General features: G+C 50.4%; 1 protein-coding gene across 3 annotated transcripts in view; it reads left to right on the plus strand.

Annotated features, from left to right (window-relative positions):
* Positions 1 to 9,516, plus strand: part of TM9SF4 (transmembrane 9 superfamily member 4) — a 52,588-nt gene extending 43,072 nt beyond the window's left edge. For 2 of the 3 annotated variants that reach the window (XM_014590220.2, XM_014590219.2), the window contains exons 14-18: positions 2,799 to 2,974; positions 3,468 to 3,531; positions 4,551 to 4,670; positions 5,485 to 5,574; positions 9,046 to 9,195. In XM_014590220.2, the coding sequence (XP_014445706.1) occupies positions 2,799 to 2,974; positions 3,468 to 3,531; positions 4,551 to 4,670; positions 5,485 to 5,574; positions 9,046 to 9,195 (600 nt within the window). Of the gene's footprint in view, positions 1 to 2,798; positions 2,975 to 3,467; positions 3,532 to 4,550; positions 4,671 to 5,484; positions 5,575 to 9,045 lie in introns of all 3 variants that reach the window. The other variant, XM_014590218.2, reaches the window with a different exon arrangement.
* Positions 9,517 to 10,416: the final 900 nt, after the last annotated feature.

A 10,416-nucleotide genomic window follows, 5' to 3' on the forward strand; every position in this document is an offset into this window, starting at 1 on the left:
CTGGGGGGGTGACTTCTCACTTTCTCTTTCTTTGGCAAGCACGTACACCCTATATCTCTCTTTAAAAAAAAAAAAAAAATCGATCCTGGGCGCGTGTGCACGCGTGCCCAAGATTCAGGAAGAGAAGGGATTATGGCATGGCCATCTACCCTGGTGGGTGATCTCACTCTCTCTCCCAGCAGGTACACGTACCCTAAGGCAAAAGCCTCTTCAAAAAAAAAGACCAGTAGAAACAATAGCCAGCACCATACAATCTCAATTGGATCAGCTTACACTATCTGAAAAAATAAAGTTAAGCAAGCTTTTGCTCAACCATTACCTAAACTGCAATGCCCATATCAACTGCAGATAAGAGCAGAGCTTTCAATAGAAATTTTGTTTTGTTTTGTTTTGTTTAAGAGAGATTTTTGCTATCGGGTACTTGTCCTTGCTGGAGAGACAGAGAAAAAGTGAGAAATCACTCCCCAGGGGGATGCCCATGCCGCAATCCCTGCTCTTCCATTCTTCTCTTGGGATTTTGGACACATATGTGTGCCCAGTGTGTTTCAAGCCTCCACGCCTGGGACTCAAACTGCAGTCGGCCTTGTGGGAGTCCAGTGCCTTAACCAGTTTGCCGCTTGCTGATACCTCAATGGAAATTTTCAACAAGTAGGATTAAGATCCTGAAGCATTCCTTCAGACAATCATAATAACATGACATGTGGCTTTACCAGTATGATCTAAAGATAAAACACAACAAAGTGGGGGAACCAGCAGTTAGCGTAATGGCTATGTCGCTGGATTCCCACGCAGTCAACTGCGGTTTGTGTCTCGGACCCGGTGGCTTAAATCTCACGCCAGGCGCATGTGCGTGCGTGCCCAAGATCCCGAGAGGAGAATGGAGGAGAAGGGATTGCGGCGTGACCAGCCCCCCTGGGGGGTGATTTCTCGCTTTCTGTCTCTATGTCTCTCTCTCTCTCTGTCTGGCGAGCGCACGCGCCCTATAGCAAAAACCTCTCAAAAAAAAAAAAAAACACAACGAAGTGGCTACCAAGAAGTCCAGGATCAGCCCCATGGCCTGGTAGTTAAGGGAGCTGGATCCCACATGGCCAGCAATGCACTTTGAAGTCTGGCCCTGGTGGCTTGAAAAACACACATGTGTGCATATGTGTGCCCAAAATCCTAACAAGATGAGACATAGAGAAGGTTTGTGGTGTGACCACACCCCGTCGTGGGATACTTTTGCTTCTCCCTCCCCCTCTTTCTCTCTGTCTCACTCTGGCGAGCACACACACACTCTGGCACATTAAAAAGTAAGTAAATAAAAGGCATAACGAAAACAAACTGATCAGGGTCAAAGGTCATATCCACAGTATTTTGGGATGCTCAAGGCATGTGACTTGCTGATTTTCTGGAGGGCCAGAAAACAATAACATCTGCTTATGGAAGTGTTTTGAGAAAGTTAACCAAAGATTTAGCAGAAAGGCACTCGAGAAAGCTTCCTCATAGAGCGACAATGCTCCTTGGTCCTTCCGCTCATCAGTCAAAGGCAATCTTCCAAAAGGGCTGGGCTTCAAAGTACACTTCTGGCTATGTGGGATCCAGCTCCCTTAACTACCAGGGAAATCCTTAGGCATCCACTTATGTCCTGGTTTGACTCCCTCTGAGTGCTGGTTTTCTAATCTTTAAAAATTATTTAAATGGCACCTATTTTTCTTCAGTTAATATAAACAGGCTGTATTTACATGGTTAAATTCTCAGGCCCTGCAGTTCTTTAGGGCTGGACTAGATAGCCAGCAGCATTGCTTACAAAATTGTCTTGAACTTGGGGCTGGCAGGTGGCATGGTGATTAAGGCATGGGACTCCCACATGGCCACCATGGTTCAAGTCCTGGACTTGGTGGCTTGCTTTCTCACTTTCCCTCTCTTTCTCTTTGTTGCTCTGTGGTCAAATTGAAAAAAATAATAATGATGATGAATAAAATTAAATAATTCTTTTTAAAAAATTGTCTTGAACTTGATGGAGCACATGTTGAGAAACAAAATTTATGATTTTATTTTTTAATTCTATTTTTTAAAAAAAAATACATTTATATATCTCTCCCATGAGAGGCAGAGAGACAGGTACCACCAGCAAGATCCTCATGCTGCGATTCACTCCTAGTCTCAGCTGCATCACAGATACACATGCATGCTTGCAGTGTTCAAGGAAGTTCTGGGAGACAGAGCCAGGACCTGGCCCGTGTGGGTCCAGTCGTATTACACTGGAACACAGCCTGGCCATTTTAATTCCATTTTTTTCATGGACTTTTTCAAGATCCCTTGTAAGTAGATATTTTGTGTTTTTATTAAGGTGGAGTCCTTCTGTGTGCTTATTTGTAACCTGTGTTTTACTCAATGATATATTGTGCTTTAACAAAAGAGCTGCCCTTAGTGCAGCTCTTGCCCCTCACTTAATGTACCCATTTCCTTTCCTTTTGTTCTGGCCTCTTCTGTCCATCATGCTCTCAGTCCCTTCCTTCCCAGTCCTCCCCTCTTCCCTTCTGGATGCCAGGCTTGCCAGAATGCTAAGGTTCCTTCTTCCCTGGGAGCCCAAGCAGCCCCCATCCTCACACTGCTTTTCCCTCGGGCTGGGGGTATCTCCAAGAAATCTGGCCAGGGACCCTGTGTCTGGGAAAGGAGGATGTATTCAGACTCTCCCCACCACCCTGGCCCTGCTGTGCACATATGTGGCCTCTTCCCTGGAGCCCAGAGGCCCTCTCCGCCTTGTACCACCCCCATTCAGGCTCCGTGGAGACCTCACGGTGCTGTGTCCACAGGTGCCCTTTCCCACCATGGTGGCTCTGCTATGCATGTGGTTCGGGATCTCCCTGCCCCTGGTCTACTTGGGCTACTATTTTGGCTTCCGCAAGCAGCCATACGACAACCCTGTGCGCACCAACCAGATTCCCCGGCAGATCCCCGAACAGCGGTGGTACATGAATCGATTTGTGGGGTGAGTCTTCCAGCAGGGGCAAGAGCAGGGGGCTTCTGAAATGGGCGAGGCCAGCCAGCACCCCCCTGAGCCCTCTCCTTAGGCGTTCATGGAAAGGGTACCCACAGGTGTGACTAGTACTCTACAGCTCCACACGGCTCTAGCAGACTTCATGAAAGCTTAGCTCCACTCCAGGACAAAGAGGACTAGGTGGTCGTCACTCATGGTGTTGGCCTAGGAAGCAGACAGGGAAGGGAGGGGTGGCAGGGTGTGGTAAGACAGGTTAAGACCATCACTTGGACTTTAGGCAGGTCACCCCAGCTCTGTACATCAGTTTCTCATCTATAAAAAATGGGAGAATGATGCCCACCCTCTGCCTACCTTTCAAAAAGCTGTAATGGTACAAATCGTGCCAGTAGAGTTAGAAACACCCCGCCTGTGGAGGCACCCTCACGGTGCTGGCTTGGAAGGGAGCCTGGGTCTCCTCGCGGCTAACACTCTCATCCTGCTGCAGCATCCTCATGGCTGGGATCCTGCCCTTCGGCGCCATGTTCATCGAGCTCTTCTTCATCTTCAGTGTGAGTACTGCTGCCTGCCCCCACCCCACACTGCTGGCACCCACGCTAGCCTGAGCTTGCTCCTCACTCAGGCACTCTGCTTTTCATTGCCCATCGGAGCCTGATTTTTACCCTGAAATAGTAACAGTCCTGTCTGTCAGAACAGCTTTGACTGCTGAATGAGACGCCCATGTAGGGGGTCTGGTGCGGGGAAAGAGCTGCTTCCAGAACCTTGCAGTCATTGGCTGCCACGATCAGTAGCATTGGATCTGCTTTGATTTCTGGGCCCCTGCACGTCTTAGCTGTCCACCTTATTCATAGCTCCCTGGAACAAGGAAGGGTGAGCTCTAACCATCAGCTCATTGTGAGACTGGAGTGTGATAACATCTGTAATAGACGCTGGCTGTTGCTCTGAGAGAGATCCCTCCTTCCCAGGGGTGCCGAGATGACAGGTGACAGGAGGTCTTTTCAGAGCCATGCAAGTCTGGCTGACCCAGCTCTGTGCCTTGCACTCAGTCAGTACTGGGCAGGTGTCTGCTATTCCAGGGTGCTGGCCCAGGGCCTCCCCACTGAGACCACCTTGCCCTTCCAGGCCTACAAGGAGAAGGGCAAACGATGGGTTGGCTGCCATTTGGCCCATGTGCATTTCCCAGGAAGGTTCTCTCTGCTCTGCCTGTGTGAGCCTGGGAAGTCTCCAGCATCCCAGGCCCCACCTTCCTCAGTTCACATAAAGACCAAGCTTTCTTAGGCTCACGTGGAGATGTAGAGAAAGGATGGAGTGCGGTGCTGGCTGCTGGATAATTTTAATTGGGATGGGAATCATCATTTCCTCACATTCAGACTGAGACCTACCAAGAACAGGGTCAGCTGTGTCCAGCCCCTCCCTCACCTCCTGCCCCAGGGAGGAGGGACCAGCCCACAGGCCCTGATGGTGTCATGAGGGTGTCTCCATGCCTACTCCAGTAACAGGTGGTATGCCAGGGGACAGGACAGTGGGATGGAGACAGGCCAGCTGAAGGTCCACTGTGGTATGTCCACAGGCAATCTGGGAGAACCAGTTCTATTACCTCTTTGGCTTCCTGTTCCTCGTTTTCATCATCCTCGTGGTATCCTGCTCACAGATCAGCATCGTCATGGTGTACTTCCAGCTCTGTGCAGAGGTGAGGGGAGTGGCACCAGGAGGCCGGGGTCAGGGGACAGGGTTGGGGACGTGGGAGCTAGAATGGGCACTGAACATCAGTGAGGCTGCGCAAAGAGCCTAGGTCATGGTTTCCCATATGGCCCTCCCTCTTCTGCTGTGGCCCAGTGTGTTGCTTCTCTCTGAGGTCCGTTTATCCAGCTGTACACTGGTTACTGATACCTCCTCACCATGTGGTGGTGTGGGGCGGGCGCTGTTCCTTGATAAAAGGACGGTGGTTGGTCAGTACCACATCTGCTCCCGTGGTGGGTTTCCTGACAGGCTGGTGCAGGTGGTGAGCTGCCTTCCTTCTGGCCCTACCTCTTGGGACACACAGCCTGGTCTGGAATCCTGGCTCCTCCACTAGTAGCCCGGGCTCTTGGCAGGCGCTTAACCTCTGAGCCTTCCTTCCAGGCCACCTCAGTGTGCCAGGACGGTGGTAGGACCTAGCCCAGAGGGCAGCTCTAAGGATCAAGTGACTGGATTCATGTAGCATCCAGAGTGCCCTGGCACATGCTACATAGTTGCTCAAGGAATGTCAATTGTCACTTTTCTTTTTTTGTTATTGATATTTTTAGAAACTGAAGTTTTATTTATAAATAGTAACATTCACCTTTAAGTCTGTAAGTCTAGTGTTCAGAAGGTGTAACTAGTATCACTGTCCAGCTGTAAAATATTCCCATCACCCCAGTCCTTACCTTTCTTACTGGAGTCTTCAGCCCCTCGGCAGCTGGGAGACTGGGTAGGAAGACGCTTTGGCCAGAGATGGCAATGACTCTTCCTCTGTCCTTCTGCAGGATTACCGCTGGTGGTGGAGGAACTTCCTAGTCTCCGGGGGATCTGCATTCTATGTCCTCGTCTATGCCATCTTTTATTTTGTCAACAAGGTACCACCCTCCTTGAGGGGATCCCCTTAGTCCTTTTAGGGTATAATGGCCCAGAGAAGGATGCTGGGATTAAAAAAACCTGTGTGTGAGCCTTACTTTCCCACCGAGAGTAGGGGGAACCAAAGCCATCTAGAATGCCTTCTGCTCGAGAACAGGCATCCTTTTAGGAAAGTGAGAGCTCATGGTCTGCCTGTTTGGGAGAAAAAGCCTTCAGGATAAGTGACTGAGAAGACTGCATAAAACCTGTGAGATAAAAGGAGTTCAGGTAAAAGCAGAAAATGCTGACAGCCTTGAGAACCCAGACGTAGGTCCTCAGGCACCTGTTCCTGGAGGCTTCCTTCTCTTCCTCATTCAAGTACTGGTCCTGCAGAGTAAGGAGAGGATGAACGGGCCTCTGCCTGCATCCCGGAGGCCTCGCTGTGTGAGCCCACGTGGGAAGGAGCGGGGCTTGCCTGACTAGGGCAAACCCCAGAGAGTGGCAAGGATAAGAACACACCAATCCCTACAGCAGTCTTCCTGCATTTATGCATGACATGTAACCAGATAAGCCACTGGGTGAAGTTTGGGGCGCTCTGGTGAGCCCCTCACCTCCAAGGCTAACCTGTAGACTACACTCTGTTCTGTGGGTCTCCAAAGCCCAAAAGCGCACAGTCCTCTACTTGAAACCAGTGTGTATTTGCAAGATGGAGCTGTTGGTCAGCTAGAGAAGCTTGGAAACGGGCACGTTCCCAAAAACACCAGATTGGAAAGGACTTTAAGGACCATCTAGTGCAATGCTCCACCCCTGTGTCCAGTCTGGTGACCAGGCCCCTCTTCTCCAGCAGTCCCAGCAGATGATCACCTGGCCCAGGAGCCTGGGGGCCAGTAGGCTTGTTTCTAGAAATACAGCACTGCCGTGCTCATTCATGTATATATCATCTGTAGCTGTTTTTGCACTATAATAGCAGAGTAACAGAGACCGTGTGCCTGTAAAACTTAAAATATTTATAATCTGGCCCTTTAAGAAGTTTGCTGGCCCCGGCTCTGGCACGTTTAGAAATCGAGAAGACACTCTGTTGTAACACTCCTCTTCTCTTTCTAGTGAGCTGCTGTCATTATCAAGGTCTTCTTTGATTACGCAGTAGTGTGCCTCCCTGTAACTTCCATCTTCAGACCTTAGTCTTATTCTTGGGATCTTCTTGAACATGTAAATCTAATCTCCCTCCCCTATAGCTGATATTTATTCATCAGAACTTTTGTGAGTTACAGTTGACCAAAACCCAGTGCAGGCTGGCACAAGCAAGAAGAGGATTTATTGGGACCAGCAGATGGCATAGTAGTTACGTTGCTGGACTCCCACATGACTGACCATGGTTTAAGTCTTGGACCCAATTGTTTGAAAATCACTCTGGGCACATGTGCATGCATGCCCAAGACTCCAGGAGGAGAGTGGAAAAGAAGGGATTGCGGCATGGCCATCCTCTTTTCCCTCTCACTGTCTCTGTCTCCCTCTTTCCAGCGAGCAAACATGCCCTAAGGCAAAAACCTCTTGAAAAAAAATAAAGAGAATTTATTGGCTTATGTAACTTGGAAGTTTAAGAAGTTGCTGTTCTAGTTTCAGGCATGGTTAGATCCAAGGTCTCGAACAATATCAGGAGACTGACTCTGTGGCGCTGCTCAAGAGAATTTGGATTCCCACATAGCAACCCTGGTTTGAATCCCAGACCCGGTTAGCCTGAAACACACCAGACCTGAGTGTAAGTGCCCAGGATGAGACAGGCTGGGGAACTGGAGGAAGGGGATTGCACAGTTGCACACTTGCTACTCTGTGGTGTAGCCGCTCCTTTTTCTTCTCTCCTTCACACGCACGCACACACACACACACACACACACACACAGTATCATGAATAAAGAACAAAACCAAAAAATAGTATCAGGGCTTTGTGTTCATACCTTAGCTCTGTGTGTCTTTTTTATTTATAATTGCCATAGGGTGCATATGCTTGCTAGAGGGAGACAGAGAGGGAGAAAGCAACCACCAGTGGGCTCTGGTCATGCCCCAATAGCCTCTACTGCTCCATCCTATTGGGATTTGGGGCACACACATACTCGTGCCCACCATATTTTACAAGCCACCGGTGATGGGATTTGAACCACAGTCAGGCATGTGAAATCTGGCCCCATTAACCAGTAGGTGCTGGCTTTCTGGGTGTCTTTTATTTGGCTTTATCCTATAGCCATGATCTTCCTACAAAGTAGAAAGTTGGCCGGTGGCAGCCCTAGAGCTGAAAGAATGTTTTTGATCTGCTGTGGAATATCAGTCCCTCCATTGATTCCACAGCCTCTTGCGACCCTGCTCAGGTACATGCCCGTCGCTCACTGTTCATCAAGTCCCATAGGCTGATGTGTTCTGACTGACTGACTTGGGTTTTATTCTGGGCTTGATGGCCACAACAGGACCACAGAGTAGCACATGTGGCCCTTAAAACACCTGGAAGCAGGAAGGCAGGAACAGTGTTGGGAAAACAGAAGCTAAAGGTCACATCATGGCCTCTCCTCCCCTCTTCTTTCTCTGCCCTAAAACCTCCTCCAGCCTTATCTATAAAATGAAGGCCTTGGCCTGCCTGACTCTAAGACCTTTCAACTCTGCCTCTCTTTTGTCTCTCCCCTTTCCTGGTCTTGGCATTGCACTGCCCCCTCCACTTCTTCACTCTCACCCCACCCCCAACTTCAGGAATGCTCTTTAGGAGAGATGGGCCTGAAAGCATGGTCTTGACCCCTCAGGCTTAAGGAATGGTCTATAATCTTTACCTCATTTTTTTTTTCCCTGTTGTTTTCTTCTGGGTTCCTGCCCATGAACCATGGAACAGGCCCTACTCAGGCCCTGGTGCCCTAGGCATACGTGGGTACCAAGGTTCCAGATGAGCTCCATTGTACCAGCAGACAGCACCACACAGAGACCCCTAGCCTCTCTGCCCAGCCTTCTCAAGTACCCAGTTAAAAGGAGCCTAAGATGCTCCAAGATACAAATCACAGTGAGATGTTGACACAAGTGACCAGCGTTCTTGAGAGGAGAGGAGTGGAGGCCAGGGCAGGCTGGTGGAGTCTCGCTGGTACTTGGACTGGAAGCCTTGCCTACCCCTCTCTTGCCTCCTTCCCTCTCCCTGATTATGGCCCCAGCCATCCAGAAACGTCCCTGTACTGCTCTGCAGACTGTGGAGGACCAGGAGGTGGCCCAGCTGTGGCCCACCCTGCCAAGAGCACTCCAGCCTGGCCCCTGAGGTCCTGATATCCACAGGTTCACAGGTCCCGTGCGGGTGAAGGCTAGCCATGGCTACGATCCCCACCTGCCCTTTGTTGCACACCAGGAGCAAGCCTGCTCCCCCTGGCAGGCCTACTTTGCCATGAGATCAGTGAGGGGGAGTCCTCCCGCTTGCCGTGGCAGCCCAGCCACTAAGCAGTGCTCCTCTGTTCTCTCCCACTGCGCTGCAGCTGGACATCGTCGAGTTCATCCCCTCCCTCCTCTACTTCGGCTACACGGCACTCATGGTCCTGTCCTTCTGGCTGCTCACGGGCACCATCGGCTTCTATGCAGCCTACATGTTTGTCCGCAAGATCTACGCCGCCGTGAAGATAGACTGATCGGGTGGACCAAGGCCAGGCCCACACCATCCTCAGACAAAAGTCACCCTGCGTGGGGAACTGCAGGCACGCAAATAAAAAACTCCTGCTCGTTTGGAATGTAACTCCTGGCACAGTGTTCCTGGATCTCGGGGCTGCGTGGGGGGCGGGAGGGCCTGTAGATAAATCTTGCATTTTTCTTCATCTTATTCCAGTTCTGTGGGGGATGAGTTTTTTGTGTGTTTTGTTTGTTTTTTGTTTTGTTTTGTTTTGTTTTGTTTTTCCAGTACTAAGAATGTTCTATCCAGCAGGAACACTTTGACCTGTTTATTCAGGTTTTATCTTTAGTTTCAGTTTTTGGGTTTTATTCTGTTTTTTTTTTTTTTTTTTTTAACCCTTAATTTTTTTTTCACAAATGGATAAAGGATGGATAAATCCATGAAGATACTGGGTTTTGGTCACTCTCTCCACCTCAGTTCCTCAGTGCTGTTGGCCACCCCAGGACTAACTGGAAGAGGGAACACCAGGGCTCCTATGAGGTTTCTCTCCTCTCACCAGCCGGCCGCGCCATTAATGCCGTGACAAAGTACAGCCCTGACCCGGACAGCAACCTCGGTGCCAAGTCTCGGCCAGCCCCCTCCTCTCTCCTGTCTCCCAGGGCTGTCCAGGGCAGGGTTTCCAGCTGGCCTCCAGGTCATCCTCCACCGGAGCAAGCCCTGATTGGTTGCTACAAGGAAATCCCCTGGAATTTCTGGGATCCAGGTTCCTTAGGACTGCAGGAATCACCCCTGTTCAGAGCAGCCAGAAATTGCTGGACCAACAGGAAGGAAGAGAAGAGATGCAGTGAATAGATTTGTGCCAAGAAACCATGGACCTGGGGCCAAGTTTATCCGGAACGAAGCGTCCACATGTCTGTCTAGGAAGGGATGGCCGTGTGGGCCCCTCATCCCTCAGGATTGCTTCCCAGCCCTTTCCTCGGGGTCGCTGCTCTTCCCAAAGTGCACTGGTGGTGTCCCCTCCCCCCCACTTCCAGGGCAAACCAGGGAGGCCTGGGGACCTCAGATGCCCTCCTCTGGTGGCTGGACAGCCGTCCTCTCCCTGACTTCCTCTGGCCTCGGTGTTCTTAGTCCTTTTAACCAGACCCACTCCTCCTCTGGCCTGAGCTCTTGCCGCCTCCTTCTCAGGACACCCAGAAAACTGCTTATGAAGGAAGGTGAGAGCAAGTTCTGTCATTCCTTTCCC

This window comes from Tupaia chinensis, unplaced genomic scaffold (genome assembly GCF_000334495.1).
Source record: "Tupaia chinensis unplaced genomic scaffold, TupChi_1.0 Scaffold000418_1, whole genome shotgun sequence".
In the NCBI taxonomy this organism is placed as follows: Eukaryota; Metazoa; Chordata; class Mammalia; order Scandentia; family Tupaiidae; genus Tupaia; species Tupaia belangeri.